Below are 18,446 nucleotides of genomic sequence, written 5' to 3'. Positions count from 1 at the left end.
AGAACAGAGAAGAGCTGGAGTGAGAAAGGGGGCGAATGAGTGGAGTCTCAGACACTCCAGACAGCCAAATGGAGAGAGAAAGGAGGCCCTCTCACTCCCCTCTCTGTTCCTCTGTCTCATTACGGGGCACAGGGTGGGTTTTGTCCTGCTGCTCAAACATAATTAGGAATGTTCCACTGAGGGAGGCTGTGCTGTGTGATCCCTTTCCGTCTGCCCCCACCCCCACCCCGCCTGGCCAACCTCCTCTCCTCCACCCACGCAGGGCTCATGCCGACCCTTCTCCGACTGGGGACATTCCCTGGGGGGGGGGGGGGGGGGGGTTCTCAGGACACCATGGGGGTAGAGGGGGAGGGGGGCTCAGTCTCTGGGCCCTCTGCCCAGTGTGCAGCTCCAGTTCTGTCCAGCTGTGGGGTCAGCCTCAACACTCTCTCACAGAGGTCTCAGGGAAACACTGACCCTCTCTCTTTATAGCAGCGCTGCTGCATAACCCGCCACCTTGTATTTAGGCTGACCCCGGAGGCTGCTAGCTAGCTATACTGTGAAAAGTACAACTGCCATACTTACCCATGCCAAACATACAGTACGTTCGGAAAGTATTCAGACCCCTTGACTTTTTCCACGTTTTGTTAGGTTACAGCCTTCTTCTAAAAAGTATTAAATAGTATTATTTTCCTCGTCAATCTACACACAATACCACATAATGACAAAGCAAAAACTGGTTTTTAGAAATGTTTGCATATTTATTAAAAATAAAAAACAGAATATGACATTTACATAAGTATTCAGACCCTTTATCTTTATCAGACCCTTTGTTCTTTGTTGAAGCACCTTTGGCAGCGATTACAGCCTCGAGTCGTCTTGGGTATTACAAGCTTGGAACACCTGTATTTGAGTTTCTCATTCTTCTCTTCTCTGCAGATCCTCTCAAGCTCTGTCAGGTTGTCTCAGAGATGTTTGATTGAGTTCAAGTCCGGGCTCTGGCTGGGCCACTCAAGGACATTCAGACAACTCCTGTGTTGTCTTGGCTGTGTGCTTAGGGTCGTTGTCCTGTTGGAAGGTGAACCTTCACCCCAGTCTGAGGTCCTCGAGCAGGTTTTCATCAAGGATCTCTCTGTACTTTTCTCCATTCATCTTTGCCTCGATCCTGACTAGTATCCCAGTCCCTGCCACTGAAAAACATCCCCACAGCATGATGCTGCCATCACCGTGCTTCACTGTAGGGATGGTGGCAGGTTTCCACCATAACGTGACGCTTGGCATTCAGGCCAAAGAGTTCAATCTTGGTCTCATCAGACCAGAGAAACTTGTTTCTCATGATCTGAGAGTCTTTAGGTGCTTTTTGGCAAACTCCAAGCCGGCTGTAATATGCCTTTTACTGAGGAGTAGCTTCCGTCTGGCCACTATACAATAAAGGCCTGATTGGTGGAGTGCTGCAGAGAAGGTTCTCCCATCTACACAGAGGAACTCTGGAGCTGTCAGAGGGACCATCGGGTTCTTGGTCACCTCCCTGACCAAGGCCCTTCTCCCCCGGTTGTTCAGTTTGGCCGGGCGGCCAACTCTAGGAAGAGTCCTGGCGGTTCCAAACTTCTTCCACTTACGAACGGTGTAGGCCACTGTTTTCTTGGAGACCTTCAATGTTGCTGAAATGTTTTGCTACCCCAGATCTGTACCTCGAAACAATCCAGTCTTGGAGCTCAATCAAGTTGTAGAAACATCTCAAGGATGATTAATGGAAACAGGATGCACCTGAGCTCAATTTCGACTTTCATAGCAAAGGGTCTGAACACTTATGTAAAGAAGGTATTTCTGTTTTTTGTTTTTAATACATTTGCAAAAATATCTAAAAACCTGTTTTCGCTTTGTCATTATGGGGTATTGTGTGTAGATTGCTGAGGATTTTTTCAAGGGGTCTGAATACTTTCCCGACGGCACAGTACATACAACCCCTACCGTGAGAGACAGTGTGTTCTAGCTCTGAGAGGTGGATGCCTCAGTGTGCTGTATATTGCAACTGTTCCATTAGCTTTGGCCTGATACTGAGTCGCAATGTAAACATGGGCATCATATATAGTGCTTTATGACTTGCAGTCCAACAGAGGCTTCAGGCCAAAGATTAGCACTATTAATATAGCTTAGCATGGGGCTAATTCAGAGCTGCAAATCCACTCCTAAAACACTGGATCTGTCTGGGGTCGTGCAGTAACAACGTGAGGGCATATCACACTACTATATGTAACTGGTGGTTAGCAGGCTTGTCTCCTGTCTCTTCCCACGGTGGGTCCCCATGCTACTGGCACCCTTCTGGCCCACAGCCTGACCCCCATTTCTCCCTCGTACCGCAGCCCTATTCCCCCCTCATCTCTCCAATCATTTCTGTGACAGGGTACAGACACACCTGTCAACACCAAACACTTTCTATTATTGGTGAAACCAGCTGATGCCTTAAAGTTTTCCGCAAGCTACGACAGAGCTAGGTGGATGGGTAGAGGAAGAATTACACCTCCTGTCGAGGGCGTTGTGTAATATGTTGTGTGTGTCACCTCTTGAGGTGGAAGCGCAGGTATTTAAGCACGGCGGGGCCGGGCAGGAAGGTGCAGCTCATGCAGGTGAGGAGCTGCCAGTAGCGGAGGTGTGCGGCGGTGTGGGGCTGCGGCGTGCAGCTGGTCTGCTTCACCAGCTGGCAGTAGACCTCGTCCCGGAGCGGCCGCAGGTCCAGACAGGTCTGCAGCACGCCCTGGATCAGAGGCACCGGGTCCCGCGCAGACTCCAGCTGCTGCAGACAGTTGAAGAGCTTCACTGCTTCCTCCCGCACTGTGGCATAGCCCTTACCACTGTGGTCTGTGTTGGGGGGGGGGAATTAGGAATTAGACCAGACTAGACCAGTCAGCATGTTTGAGAATATATGATCCTGCTTCTGTGATGTCTATTGGTGGAACGACTAAGCTTTAGTGGCCGTCTCTCATCATGCCTTATCTAAGCTGTCTCACTCACTGGCCTTGACTTGGCACGCAGGCAGGTAGGACTAACTCAATGGTAAGTCTATATGTGAGTCTGTTACAGTGTATGATTACTGGGCATGTCAACGAGCATGTGACAGCATTACTCATATGTGAGTGGGTGTGTGTGTAACTGTTCGTGTTTTACTGCAGAGTTTACAGGCATGGCACTGACCGCAGGGACTGGTGGTAGCATGGGAGTAGTACTTACAGGTGTGTTCCAGGCTGCCGTAAGGGAAGGGCAACAGGGGGGCATACAGGGGGCTCTGAGTGTGCTTCAGGATGGGGTTGTGCTGGTAGATATTATCTACCACCTCAGGGTTAAACTTGTTCTCCTGGAGAAGAAAGACAGAGAGACAGACAGACAGTTAAAGAGAGAGAGAGAGAGTGACAGATGAGCTTCCTTGACATTCCAGCTGACCTGGGAGCAGCCCCAAGCACGGCTGCTATGAGAGAGAGTGTGTTGGGTAACAGGGGTGACTAGGGTCAGTGGGAGTCAGGCCATGGAGCAGGAGGACAGCTATGACCGCTTTTTAAACACCTGGGGACCCAACAAAACACACCGCCATCATTGACACTATTTACAGCTGAAGTCGGAGGTTTACATACACTTAGGTTGGAGTCATTAAAACTAATTTTTCAACCACTCCACAAATTTCTTGTTAACAAACTATAGTTTTGGCAAGTTGGTTAGGACATCTACTTTGTGCATGACACAAGTCATTTTTCCAACAATTGTTTACAGACAGATTATTTCACTGTATCACAATCCAGTGGGTCAGAACTTTACATAAACTAAGTTGACTGTGCCTTTAAACAGCTTGGAAAATTCCAGAAAATGATGTCATGGCTTTAGAAGCTTCTGATCGGCTAATTGACATCATTTGAGGAAATTGGAGGTGTATCTGTGGATGTATTTCAAGGTCTACCTTCAAACTCAGTGCCTCTTTGCTTGACATTATGGGAAAATCAAAAGAAATCAGCCAAGACCTCAGAAAAAAAATTGTAGACCTCCACAAGTCTGGTTCATCGTGGGAGCAATTTCCAAACGCCTGAAGGTACCACGTTCATCTGTACAAACAATAGTACGCAAGTATGAACACCATGGGACCACGCAGCCGTGGAAGGAGACACGTTCTGTCTCCTAGAGATGAACATACTTTGGTGCAAAAAGTGAAAATCAATTCCAGAAATTTTTTTGGGAGAAATGTCCTCTGGTCTGATGAAACAAAAATAGAAGTGTTTGGCCATATTGACCATCGTTATGTTTGGAGGAAAAAGGGGGAGGCTTGCAAGCTGAAGAACACCATCCCAACCGTGAAGCACGGGGGTGGCAGCATCATGTTGTGGGGGTGCTTTACTGCAGGAGGGACTGGTGCACTTCACAAAATAGATGGCATCATGAGGACAGAAAATTATATGGATATATTGAAGCAACATCTCAAGACATCAGTCAGGAAGTTAAAGCTTGGTCGCAAATGGGTCTTCCAAATGGACAATGACCCCAAGCATACTTCCAAAGTTGTGGCAAAATGGCTTTAGTACAACAAAGTCAAGGTATTGGAGTGGCCATCACAAAGCCCTGACCTCGATCCCATAGAAAATGTGTGGGCAGAACTGAAAAAGCATGTGCGAGCAAGGAGTCCTACAAACCTGACTCAATTACAGCAGCTCTGTCAGGAGGAATTTAAAGGCAATGCTAGCAAATACTAATTGAGTGTATGTAAACTTCTGATCCAATGTGATGAAAGAAATAAAAGCTGAAATAAATAATTCTCTCTACTATTATTCTGACATTTCACATCCTTAAAATAAAGTGGTGATCCTAACTGACCTAAGACATTGAATGTTTACTAGGATTAAATGTCAGGAATTGTGAAAAACGGAGTTTAAATGTATTTGGCTAAGGTGTATTTAAACTTCCGACTTCAACTGTACATGTCTGTGGTATCTCGCTACAGATGCTACTCTCATTGACAGAAACACATTTTACATGACATTTGAGTCATTTAGCAGACGCTCTAATCCAGAGTGATTTACAGGAGCTCTAATGCAGAGTGATTTACAGGAGCTCTAATGCAGAGTGATTTACAGGAGCTCTAATCCAGAGTGATTTACAGGAGCTCTAATCCAGAGTGATTTACAGGAGCTCTAATCCAGAGTGATTTACAGGAGCTCTAATGCAGAGTGATTTACAGGAGCTCTAATCCAGAGTGATTTACAGGAGCTCTAATCCAGAGTGATTTACAGGAGCTCTAATCCAGTGATTTACAGGAGCTCTAATCCAGAGTGATTTACAGGAGCAATTAGGGTTAAGTGCTTTGCTCAAGGGCACAGACAGATTTTTCACAGAGTCAGCTCGAGGATTCAAACCAGCGACCTTTTGACCAGCGACTGGCCTAACCTCTTAACCGCTAGGCTTCTTGCCGCCCTTCGCAGATGGCATCTACTACTGCAATCCTTGCCTGCACCTGTTGACCATTAGTAATGTTGTCACTGCTCTCCCTCCTTCCCCCAATACACCCTCCTTTGTGTGGCAAAGTTGATACATTCCTCTGAAATGTTTTGGTCTATCTGAACTGGGACCATGTGGAACACTGGCAGACTGTCTATTGGACAGACACATACAGCCTACATACACAACACATTACAATAGGCGAACTTACAGTGCCTGTAGAGTGCTCAACACTGGAAACACATTGCAGTCTATGTAGAGGTCGCAAGAGGACAACGAGATTCATTTATAATCTACAGGATTCCGACAGAACATCCATCCTCATTATGTCCTAAAAACGGACATGTTCCCTTGTCCTTCTCACTGTCCCCCCCCCCCCTCGCTACCTCTCCCTGTCCCTCTGTCCCTCTTTCACACGCAACAGAGACTGGAGGTCCAAGGCTGAAATGGTCATCTCTCTTCACCTCCATGTCTGGTGGGACACACATCTACACTCAGAGATAAGCACTTCTCTCACACAAAGAACTCCTCTATTCATTCTCTCCCTCCCTCCCCCCCCCCTCCCTCCCTCCCTCATTCCCTCCCTCCCTCCCTCCCTCTCTCCCTCCCTCCCTCCCCCCTCCCTCCCTCCCTCCCTCCCTCCCTCCCTCCCCCTCTCCTGTAGTGTCAGTTCTGTTCAGTAGAGTTCTCCAGCCTTCAGTGGGATTCGGCTAGGCTTTGTGTTAAGTGTGAGAAAGAGTGTTGGAAGGGGTGGAGGAGGATTGGAAAGGGGAGAAAGAGAAGACAGGGGCAACTCTTTAAAAAGCGGGCCCCTCTCCTCCTCCTTCCGTGACCCGGCCTCCCGTTGGCTGAGCAGGGGCCCGGCAGGGCAGATGGAAGGAGACAGATTAAACTCTCTAGACCAGATCACAGACTCTCGCTGGGAGATTAGGGACCCTCGCAGTGAGATTAGGGACCCTAGAGGCCAAATTGGGGAGTGCTTATCTGTGCCTCGTCACCCATCCGTCTGCTGTATGAGATTCCAGCATGCTCTGCTCGCTAGCAACCACTTCTCTACAAATCTGGGTGTTCACATGCACCCACACACACACACACACACACACACACACAGGGCTACTTTAAACACCTTCTCACGTGATAAGAGTTCAGGCGGAAGTCAAGTGATCGAAGGCACATTTACAAGAATACACACACACAAACTCAGAATAGCAAACAAGCATAGACTTAACACCACTTGGTGAATTCCAAAGTGATGGCAGAGCGTGGTCTGGATTCTTCTCTTAGACTTTGTCTTAGTGATGAATGAAATCATACTTCAAAAATGGAAGAACTTGTTGTGCCTCATTCAACTGTTTAAGTGAGGCATGTTTCTGTGGGCACACACACGTACACACCCCAGGACCAGGTCCAAATATGAGGCTTTGCCTTGCACACCCTCTTCATCCACCCTTTTGCCTCTAAAAATGACACGTTCCTTAAAATAGCGCAGAACATTCCGGTGGAACTTTTACGGGGTGCCTCCTCTCCTCTCACAGCTTGGCGGAATAAGATAATTCCCTGAAAGCAGCAGCAACGACAGTTGGAGGACACTTTGGACTCGCGGCCCAGTTTGGTCGCGCGGTTGCCATGGTGACAGAGCGGAGGTATAATGTCCGTTGTGTTGCTGCGGTCCGTGTTTGGTGACCCTTGTCATCGGCAGCTTGGCAGTGGTCTAGTCTGGGGCGAGCAGCGAGATGCTGTGAAGCAGTGTGTGTGTGTGTGCATATGTGTGTGTCTCACCTCAATGTCTCGGATCAGGAGCTGAGTGGGCGTCTCCACGGGGGCTTTTGTGTCGATGACCTTCTGGACAGCGCAGGCCCAGTGCACAGCCTCGTTGAAGTGCTTGGTGTACAGCCTGTAGCAGTGCTTACGCCCATACACTGTGATGCTCCAGTACCCTGAAACACACACACACACAGGCACAGGGAAGTCAGTCATCAGTGTATCGTGTACTGAAAGCATGAGTAAACATGAAAAAACAGAAACTGAACTTTCAAAGAACAATATAGCTATAGAGAGCAGAATCGAAGGCCTATACTTATATAATAACTGTGGTTTCAGAAAATAAGGAAGCCTGCTCCACTCTCCCTGTCATGTGGTCTGAACATGGGACATTCCACATATCTGGTGTGACTCTTGCTTCCTCACTTCCTCTCTGGGTTTCACGGAGGTCAGCAATCATCCCGGGAGGGTCCCCCAATTTTATTAGCCATTAGCCACTGAGCCCAACCGGAACGACTACAACCAAGTCAGGACAGAGGTGTGTCCTCTCCTGGCACAACACCTGGCCTAACCTCCTGTAAGAACTGAGAAAGTGCTACAGGCAGTGTGGACCCATGGGCCAATCATACCCTGAGTTTGTTACCATGTGATCTCCTGCTAGCTACGTGACTTGGCATACTGATTTTTCTTTGTTTCGATTGGTCAAGTTCAAAAGCCAAGTGAGGCTAAAGTGTGTGTGTGTGTGTGGGACCCCATTCATAGCTATTTCACAAGTGAGAGATAGAGAGGTGGAAGGAGATACTGGGCCTAAAAGGGGACTAGTATTGTATTGTATGGTAAGGCGATAAGGAGGAAGCCATTAGGTCCATACCACTCTGCTGGGACAGACTTACTCAGAGGCTCATAGAGGAACACAGACAGAACACACAGCCACCAGTGAGCTGTACTTAGACTAAGGGCAGGACAAAACAGACGAAAAAGCAAAACAGAGTACACACTTCTCTGCAGGAAAGTCCCAGAGCAGATTTAGGGGAATGTTTGGGTTAGCTTTTTTTTCTCCTGGAGGTTTTAAGTGGTTGTCTAAAGTCAGCAGGCGAAGGTACAATCCCCTCCATACAGTCACAGAGGGCCTTGTGTGTGTGTGTGTGTGTGTGTGTGTGTGTGTGTGTGTGTGTGTGTGTGTGTGTGTGTGTGTGTGTGTGTGCGCGTGCGTGCGTGCGTGTGTGTGTGTGTGTCGTGTGTGAGTAATAGAAGTGTGTGTGTGGTGTGTCTTCACACAACAATAGCATTTCACCTGTATTTCCTTTCCGATTCCTGTCATTCAGGGTGTTAAATGGTAAAGGGTCATTCTGGTGCTGATGACTCAGAAGGTTCCAGACAAACCCAAGTTGTGGAGAGAAAAGTGGACTGGGTTTTCCAGACTTCCTCTGGGTGTACTGGGCTCACAGGAACTGAGAGGAGACCGTAAATCCTCACATTATGACCGCTTTGAGATCTTTACCAATATTTGATCATTGAACCGCTTAAGGATAGGGGACCAATATGGAACTCATTAACTGGGGCTTAGTTATCCAAAGAGGGAATTTTGGATATACACGCCGGTGCATGCTCATGTGTCTCTGTGTGTGTGCGTGAGTGGCACTCACCCGTCTCCTTGAAGGTCTGTTTGTCTGGCCAGATGACAGAGCAGAGGTTGGTGAGTACCAGTGTTCCCAGTCTGCGGGCTCCTCTCTCTGAGCTGCTGTAGTAGTCTAAGGAGTCCAGGCTCAGTACAAACCAGTAGCACCGCTGCTTGATCCAGCTTCCACACACCTCCCGGAACAGCCAGCCTACACACACACACGTACACACACACACAATGAATGTGTGAGAAAGATCAAAAAGGTAGCCAAAAAAAGATCTGCACATGATAGACTGTGTGTGTATGTGTGTGTTTGCACATGTGTGTGTGTGTGTGTGTATGTGTGCGTGTGTGTGTGTGTGTGTGTGTGTGTGTGTGCGTGTGGTGTGTGTGTGTGTCTTATTTGGTTGAATTTAAGGGTTAATTGGTTTGGGCTGAACATAATCACTAAGAGGTTGAACCCATCGGACATAAAATATGTCTGTAACATGCAGAACAGGTTAAAAATAACGGCAGCTAATGGTATAGTCAGACATTAAGGCCTGTGTGCCTGCCACCAGGATAATTACAGCTGTAAAAAACACACAAAGAAGAAAGCGGGAGGTTGGAGAACAGTCGCTGGTGGTAGAGATGCAGGAAGAGAACTGGTGGACTGATCTGTCATTAACGCCCAGAGAAGGAGGGCGGGAGAGAGAAAGAAAGGCTGATACATTCTCCTGGCTCCCTTCACCATTCCACCCCTGTCACATAACCATGGCCCTCAGAACTGGGTGGTGTTCAGTAGGCATAGAACGAGACAAAACGGTGTGAAACTGACCTGAATTTGTTCAATAAAAATGGTCATTTTCCATTTCATAACTGTTTGTGTTTGGTCTCTACTGAACAGGATCCTGGTCTGCAGTGTCCAGCTTTACATGAAGGGGATGTACACTACATGGCCAAAAGTATGTGGACACCAGCCCGTCGAACATCTCATTCCAAAATCTTGGGCATTAATACGGAGTTGGTCCCCCCTTTGCTGCTATACCAGCCTCCACTCTTCTGGGAAGGCTTTCCACTAGATGTTGGAGCATTGCTACGGGGACTTGCTTCCATTCAGCCACAAAAGCATTAGTGAGGTCAGGTCTCAACCACACTGCACACTGCCCTAACCCATCTGGACAAGAGGAATACCTATGTGAGAATGCTGTTCATCGACTACAGCTCGGCATTTAACACCATAGTGCCCTCCAAGCTCGTCATCAAGCTCGAGACCCTGGGTCTCGACCCCGCCCTGTGCAACTGGGTACTGGACTTCCTGACGGGCCGCCCCCAGGTGGTGAGGGTAGGCAACAACATTTCCACCCCGCTGATCCTCAACACTGGGGCCCCACAAGGGTGCGTTCTGAGCCCTCTCCTGTACTCCCTGTTCACCCACGACTGCGTGGCCACGCACGCCTCCAACTCAATCATCAAGTTTGCGGACGACACAACAGTGGTAGGCTTGATTACCAACAACGACGAGACGGCCTACAGGGAGGAGGTGAGGGCCCTCGGAGTGTGGTGTCAGGAAAATAGCCTCACACTCAACGTCAACAAAACTAAGGAGATGATTGTGGACTTCAGGAAACAGCAGAGGGAACACCCCCCTATCCACATCGATGGAACAGTAGTGGAGAGGGTAGTAAGTTTTAAGTTCCTCGGCGTACACATCACAGACAAACTGAATTGGTCCACCCACACAGACAGCATCGTGAAGAAGGCACAGCAGTGCCTCTTCAACCTCAGGAGGCTGAAGAAATTCGGCTTGTCACCAAAAGCACTCACAAACTTCTACAGATGCACAATCGAGAGCATCCTGTCGGGCTGTATCACCGCCTGGTAACGGTAACTGCTCCGCCCACAACCGTAAGGCTCTCCAGAGGGTAGTGAGGTCTGCACAACGCATCACCGGGGGCAAACTACCTGCCCTCCAGGACACCTACACCACCCGATGTCACAGGAAGGCCATAAAGATCATCAAGGACAACAACCACCCGAGCCACTGCCTGTTCACCCCGCTATCATCCAGAAGGCGAGGTCAGTACAGGTGCATCAAAGCTGGGACCGAGAGACTGAAAAACAGCTTCTATCTCAAGGCCATCAGACTGTTAAACAGCCACCACTAACATTGAGTGGCTGCTGCCAACACACTGACTCAACTCCAGCCACTTTAATAATGGGAATTGATGGGAAATGATGTAAAATATATCACTAGCCACTTTAAACAATGCTACCTAATATAATGTTTACATACCCTACATTATTCATCTCATATGTATATGTATATACTGTACTCTATATCATCTACTGCATCTTTATGTAATACATGTATCACTAGCCACTTTAACTATGCCACTTTGTTTACATACTCATCTCATATGTATATACTGTACTCGATACCATCTACTGCATCTTGCCTATGCCGCTCTGTACCATCACTCATTCATATATCTTTATGTACATATTCTTTATCCCCTTACACTTGTGTCTCTATAAGGTAGTAGTTTTGGAATTGTTAGCTAGATTACTTGTTGGTTATTACTGCATTGTCGGAACTAGAAGCACAAGCATTTCGCTACCCTCGCATTAACATCTGCTAACCATGTGTATGTGACAAATAGAATTTGATTTGATTTGATTTGATTTACTGACGTTGGGCAATTAGGCCTGGCTCGCAGTCGGTGTTCCAATTCATCCCAAAGGTCAGGGCCCTGTACCACTTCGTGGCTGAGCCATTGTTTCTCCTAGACGTTTCTACTTCACAATAACAGCACTTACAGTTGACCGGGGCAGCTTTAGCAGGACAGAAATTTGATGAACTGACTTGTTGGAAAAGTGGCATCCTATGACAGTGCCACGTTGAAAGTCACTGAGCTCTTCAATGAGGCCATTCTACTGCCAATGTTTGTCTATGGAGATTGCATGGCTGTGTGCTCGATTTGATACACCTGTCAGTAATGGGTGTGGCTGAAATAGCTGAATCCACTAATTTGAAGGGGTGTCCACATACTTTTGTATATATAGTCTACTACCCGTGTCCAGAAGGGAAAGTGGCTGTAGTGTTACCAAACACCAGCCATGCAGCAACCCACAGAGTGTGTCCCAAACGACACACTGTTCCCTGTGGGACCATGGGGCTCTGGTCAAAAGTAGTGCACTATATAGAGAATAGGGTGGCATTTGGGACACAGAATATGTGCGCAAACTGTTCCTTCTAAATATTTAATCTCACAGAGCTGAGGGTAAATAAACCGGGTTTGGCCAAGCTCTGGCCAGGGGCTGCCCAGAGAGAGAGAGGAAGAGGGAGCAAGGGATGGATAGGAGTGGCGGTGAGAGGGAGGGGTAAAACGAGAGAGAGCAGTCAGAGTTCACAGTGAGGGGTGATGGATAGACTGGCAGAGGGCCCTGGCTGGTCACCTGGCCCAAAGCTGGAGCAGGGCGCTATGGTGAGGGCGGGGGCAGGGTTATGTGGCTGTGCCATCCGTTGAGTGTGTGTGTGTGTGTGTGTGTGTGTGTGTGTGTGTGTGTGTGTGTGTGTGTGTGTGTGTGTGTGTGTGTGTGTGCGTGAGTTTATGGGAACAGCAGTGGCATGTTCATTGGGCTAACTTCTTAGAACAGCTCTGACGACCGAGCCAGCGTCACAGCTTCCTCTGTGGTTAGCAAGCTGCATGCCACCTGTCAGCTCTCCCTCGCTTTCCCTACAGCTCTTTTCTCTTCGCTCAGTCTCTCCCTCTTTCATCTCTCCCCCCGCACCAACTCCCCTTTTTCCTATGGTAAAGTGGTTTTCCCTACATGCAGAGCCCCCATTGCTACCATCCCCCATGTTACAACCCATAGACCCGGAGGGGGGCAGTCGAAGTGGGAGTCTACACACGTCTCATTCTGTTTCCCCTTTCCCAGTGGCAGCCTGGAACACACCATAAACCCACCCAATATAGTCCCCAGGTACTTAACACCACATCAACAGGAGCATAAAAACCAACATGAAATGGATAAATAAAAAAGGATGAGGTAAGACAGGACGGGATTGGGTGGGGTGGATGATTGGGTCGGGGGTAGGGGGGTGGAGGGGTGTGGGTGGACTGGTTAGTGGAGAGCTGGGAGGCAGGTCGTCTGTCAGTCACACAGGATGTCCTGCAGCTGCTCTTTTTGAGACAGTGGGATAGAGAGACGGCCTACTTTGGATGGAAAGAGGGAGGAGAGAAAGAAAGAGAGAGAGTGAGAGAAGTAGAGAAAGAGAAGGAAAGGCAATGAGTGGGAGAGAGAGAAAGGGTGAAACAAGAGTCCCGGTCAGGACCCCCTGCCTACCCCTCCCCTCCCCCCCACAGTCCTCCATCTGGATCCCATCTCCCTGGCCTGCTAATGCGTCCCCTGGGGGGGCCACGGCTCGCCCTTAATTTGTTTCATTTGTGACCCCAGACCCCTAACGCTGGCCCTGCCCCCTGAAACACAGACTGAGCAAACACTGGAGTCTGTCTCCCTCTGGTTCTGTTCTGTCCTTCTATCTCTGTGTGTACCTTCTGTTTGTTCTGGAGATTTGGAGGAGATTAAAAAGCATCTGATAACAAACAGTCATCCATAAGGGAGCAGAGCTTTAATGAGCTTCAACACTAGGATTATGGGCTGAACAGAATTAGACCGAGATCCAAACAGAAAGGGAATAGATTGCCATTGAGTAGACTGAATCACTTTCCAAATGACTGGAGTACTAAGTGATATGTAGCTAAAAATGAACAAACAGAGGAATGTAATTTATGCTCGTCACTGCATTCTGTCTAGGAGTTTCTCACTCCCTCGCTTGGTCAATCTCTCTCTCTCTACCTTTTCCTCTCTGTCGGTCTCTCTCTGTCTAAGGCACGGTTGATGGCCTATTTTAGACTGCGAGGCGACACTTGGCCCCAGTTGCCTGAGGATGTCCCATTGTAAACCACACCAAACCACACCAAACAGCTAGGGACACCCTAGCACCAGGACATTTGATATATGGGCACACAACAAGGGCATGAACAGAGCAAGGCCTTCACATGTCCTGGAGCGTCAGTGGTGCTGGAGATGGTGGTGGTTGGTGGGGAAGACGGCCCGACTGAAGAGAAGAAATGCCAAGGCACACAGCCACCCCAGGGGCCCAGGGGAAGTATCCGTCCTCCGATTGGGAAGGAATGCACCCCCCCTAACCCCATCGCCTGCCCCTCTGCCCGGTCTCAGACGTCGGAACAGAGGGAGGAGGGGTGCAGCCAGCCAGTCGGCCAGGGGTGCTGCATGGTAACTGCTGTCCGAATTAGCCGATCAGGCTGCCGCCATCCCAAAGAGGACGTAACTTATCCAAGCGCTGGCATTTTACTGCAACCGTTTCGGTAGCAGGAAAAGCACACATGAATAGCCTGTGAGATCACTCCTCAAAAAGCGTCAGGCACGCAAGGCTCTTAATGCCGCTGATGGCAATCATTACATGATTACTGGGGGCAGGGTGTGTGTGTGTGTGTGTGTGTGTGTGTGTGTGTGTGTGTGTGTGTGTGTGAGGGCTTAGCTGTGGACAGTGAAGTGTACAGTACAGTAGTACAGTATGGTCTACTTATTCAGCGATAACACCGCAAACATGCACAGAGCTCAAGCTCGGCTAACGCTCTCGGACGAGTGAACGTCATCATCCCACAGACTGTTATTACTGTACATGCAAATCACTGGGACTGGAACACATTAGCTACACAAAGAGAAAGGAGAGAGAGAGAGAATAGAGGGATGGTGTAGAGGTGTGTCGGGCAGACAGGCTCACCTTTGACCAGCAGCTCGGGGTCTTCTTCAAGGCCCATCTTGCTCTTCTCTATGATCAGACTCTTCATCTCATCAGGAACCTCTGACAGACTGTGTCTGGGTGAGACAGAGAGAGAGAGAGGTGGTAAATAGCAGCATCATACACTCCCACAGTGAAGGCACCCCCCCCCCCCCCCCCCCCCCCCCGATACCCTATTGGCTCTGTGTCGAGGGGAGGAGGGTAACCCCACACAACGTCTGCCAGCCCTAAGCCTCTCTGACACCCTAAGTGAGAGAGGAGAGGGGGACAAGTTGAAGTGCTGTGAATATCGTTCCCTCCACCCCTCCTCCACAGCTGCATGCATACCACGCCGCCGTGGACAGCTCGTCTCTCTTTAATTGGTTTGGCTGGCGGGCACAGCGGAGTGGAGGAAAGAGGAGGACTGACTCAAAGCCAGCCAGCCAGGCAGTCCCAGGCCAGAGAGAGAGAGAGAGAGGACTGACTCAAAGCCAGCCAGCCAGGCAGTCCCAGGCCAGAGAGAGAGAGAGGACTGACTCAAAGCCAGCCAGCCAGGCAGTCCCAGGCCAGAGAAAGAGAGAGGACTGACTCAAAGCCAGCCAGCCAGGCAGTCCCAGGCCAGATAGAGAGAGAGGACTGACTCAAAGCCAGCCAGCCAGGCAGTCCCAGGCCAGAGAGAGAGAGAGGACAGACTCAAAGCCAGCCAGCCAGGCAGTCCCAGACCAGAGAGAGAGAGAGGACTGACTCAAAGCCAGCCAGCCAGGCAGTCCCAGGCCAGAGAGAGAGAGAGGACTGACTCAAAGCCAGCCAGCCAGGCAGTCCCAGGCCAGAGAGAGAGAGAGGACTGACTCAAAGCCAGCCAGCCAGGCAGTCCCAGGCCAGAGAGAGAGAGAGAGTTCAAAGGGTTACACTGTTGTCAGCTAATCGAAAACCCATAACAAACATCAAAAACATCTGGGAATTATGGGGAAACTGTTGTGAAATGCTCTCTCTCCTCTCTCTCTCTCCTCTCTCTCTCCCTTTCTCAAGGGCCACTGTCAAAGAAGCCTTGTAAAAAGAAAAGCCACCACATGCAGTCATGGTGGTGGCGAGGACCTTGGACTGCAAAGTGACATTCGTTTCAGACATTTGGCCAGGCAATGTTTTGGACGACTGAGAGCTCAGCTTGTTATCTCTGGTCAAGGCCCATTTCCAGCCCATTCAATTGTTTATAAGATTTATCTATGCTCATTTATTTATCTAATTACTAGTTTATTTTCTCTATTTCCTGCGTCAAACTAGCGTGTGAGGTATGAAGGGACAAACCTTCCTTCCTTCCCCTGAAAACACTAGGCAGGAAATGAGTTTTGGCAGGCGGCCCTCCCTCCCTCCACCATGTACAGTCTCAGATAGCATTTCTCTGGGCTGTGATTATTGATCAGATGATTGCGGAAGGTTATTCCTTATGGAAGTCAGACCTAATCAATAAGTCTGAACATACCCTATCCTGCTCAACTTAGCTTACAGGACTGTGCTGACTGTTCATCTACAATACATGACACCTGCTCAAAGTATCTCACTATCCCAATATCCACTAGTTGACCCTTGTGTCAATACGTTTGCCTGTTTCAGACTGTACAGTAGTTGGAAAATAAGTGTGTGTATCAGTCTCTAATTTAGGCTGATGCTCAGACACACAGGGAAACACTACAGGAAAACCACATTGGCCCTCACAGAGTGTACGACTGATTCGCCCGGGGAAACGTCAGAGAGACACCAGAGGGCGAGAACAAGAGGGTCAGAGCCCTGTCCAACTACAGCCAGTCTACCTCTGCAGCGAAGCCCAACAGCGACGGCAGCATTCAAACAGTAACGTCATCTGGGACCTTTCCAGTGTATCGTCGCATGTCCCTCTTCTCTTAAATACGTAAAAATACATCCAGAAATCTGAGGACGGCTCTTTTGGAGTCCGCGAATAACCCCTTGCTGCAGAAACAGATGCAGACAGACCTATATGCAGTCATTTAAATGGAGAACTCAATGCACTGATGGGGATTTGGATCTATAGAAAACGGCAACGCAGTCAGCTAGGGGATAGCGTGTTGGTATGTGGAGGACTTGATGTCAAAGCCGAGGATCATTTTGTGATGTTGTCTGAGCGGGGGCACACGTACAAACTCTGGAGAGCACCAGTATAAACCAGCCCTGGATTGGTACCTCTATAGTTTGGGCCTTGCTCAAGGGTACAAAAGCAATGTTAGCTATGTTCCTCGCAGAACTTAAACCAGAAATCTTCTAGCCGTGAAATGGGTCAAGTTCCTACGTAAAGCTATCGGCTACTTTATGTACTGTATGCACCAGGGTTTTCCCATTTTAGTTTAGCAGCCATTCGAGAAATTTACCACACACATATGCATTGGGTGTGTAAACCCACTAGGGGCGTCCACCCACAGTGCTCAAAAAGTCACCACATTTAGATTATGGTAATTCCTCTTAACAAAACACGTAACTCCTGTAATGAAGTAGCCAATAAAATGTCATTTTCAAACATTTGCCAAAATGTAATTTGCGGGAAAAAGGTAAAACACCATTCTAAATAGTGCATCTGACGCAAGTGGTATATGACAGAGATTCAAAGAGCGTGAATCTAAAGACACAACGACTAAGATGTGTTGCTAATACTGTATGACTAGGATGGTGCGTTTGACTTCTGGACAATGGAAGAAAGTTGATATGAAAACCAATAGAACAGGAGAGAAACGTGTTTATTGTTATCAAATCCCCATTACATACAGTTGAAGTCGGAAGCTTTAACTTCCTGACTGAAGCACCCCCGTGCTTCATCGTTGGGATGGTGTTCTTCGGCTTGCTAGCCTCCCCCTTTTCCTCCAAACATAACGATGGTCATTATGGCCAAACAGTAATATTTTTGTTTCATCAGACCAGAGGACATTACTCCAAAAAGTACCATCTCCATGTGTAGCTGCAAACCATAGTCTGGCTTTATTTTATGGCGGTTTTGGAGCAGTGGCTTCTTCCTTACTGAGCGGCCTTTCAGCTTATGTCGATATAGGACTCGTTTTACCGTGGATATAGATACTTTTGTACCTGTTTCCTCCAGCATCACAAGGTCCTTTGCTGTTGTTCTGGGATTAATTTGCACTTTTCGCACCAAAGTATGTTCATCTCTAGGAGACAGAACGCGTCACCTTTCTGAGCGGTATGACGGCTGCGTGGACCCATGGTGTTTATACTTGCATACTATTGTTTGTACAGATGAACGTGGTACCTTTAGGCATTTGGAAATTGCTCCCAAGGATGAACCAGACTTGTGGAGGTCTACAATTTGTTTTCTGAGGTCTTGGCTGATTTCTTTTGATTTTCCCATGATGTCAAGCAGAGAGGCATTGAGTTTGAAGGTAGGCCTTGAAATACATCCACAGGTACACCTCCAATTGACTCAAATTATGTCAATTAGCCTATCAGAAGCTTCTAAAGCCATGACATCATTTGTATTACTAATTAGGCCTACAATAATTTACCGTTCTCATTCTTGGTGTGTAAATGTTGTTGAGAAACAAGTTTTGGTTTTATTTCATAACCATCATTTACGAGTTGTCCCTTTTTTCATTGTCTTTTGTTTGGAGTGCTCCATGTGAGCGATGAGCACGGTTCTTGTTAATGTTGAGGGAGCTTGCATGTCTGAGCAAACATAGAATTAGCCTACCTGGCCTGCTGCGTGCAAGTGCCCATTTGGGGATGTATGATTTCTGCTTGTCTTAGTCATCGCCTTCACCACTAATAAGCTCATCTTCTCAGTAATATTTTCTTCGCCTCACACAG

At 48.3% G+C, this 18,446-nt stretch overlaps 1 protein-coding gene across 3 annotated transcripts in view; it reads right to left on the bottom strand.

The window, feature by feature from the left end:
- The window catches only part of LOC139421190 (unconventional myosin-X-like), a 52,854-nt gene that overhangs the window by 9,507 nt on the left and 24,901 nt on the right, over positions 1 to 18,446 (bottom strand). For all 3 annotated transcript variants that reach the window (XM_071171822.1, XM_071171823.1, XM_071171825.1), the window contains 5 exons: positions 14,628 to 14,722; positions 8,859 to 9,041; positions 7,231 to 7,388; positions 3,208 to 3,331; positions 2,541 to 2,838 (listed from right to left, as the gene is read on the bottom strand). In XM_071171822.1, the coding sequence (XP_071027923.1) occupies positions 2,541 to 2,838; positions 3,208 to 3,331; positions 7,231 to 7,388; positions 8,859 to 9,041; positions 14,628 to 14,722 (858 nt within the window). The remainder of the gene's footprint in view (positions 1 to 2,540; positions 2,839 to 3,207; positions 3,332 to 7,230; positions 7,389 to 8,858; positions 9,042 to 14,627; positions 14,723 to 18,446) is intronic.

Source organism: Oncorhynchus clarkii, chromosome 12 (assembly GCF_045791955.1).
Source record: "Oncorhynchus clarkii lewisi isolate Uvic-CL-2024 chromosome 12, UVic_Ocla_1.0, whole genome shotgun sequence".
NCBI classification, from domain to species: Eukaryota; Metazoa; Chordata; class Actinopteri; order Salmoniformes; family Salmonidae; genus Oncorhynchus; species Oncorhynchus clarkii.
This window is presented reverse-complemented; position numbering and strand designations above follow the sequence as displayed.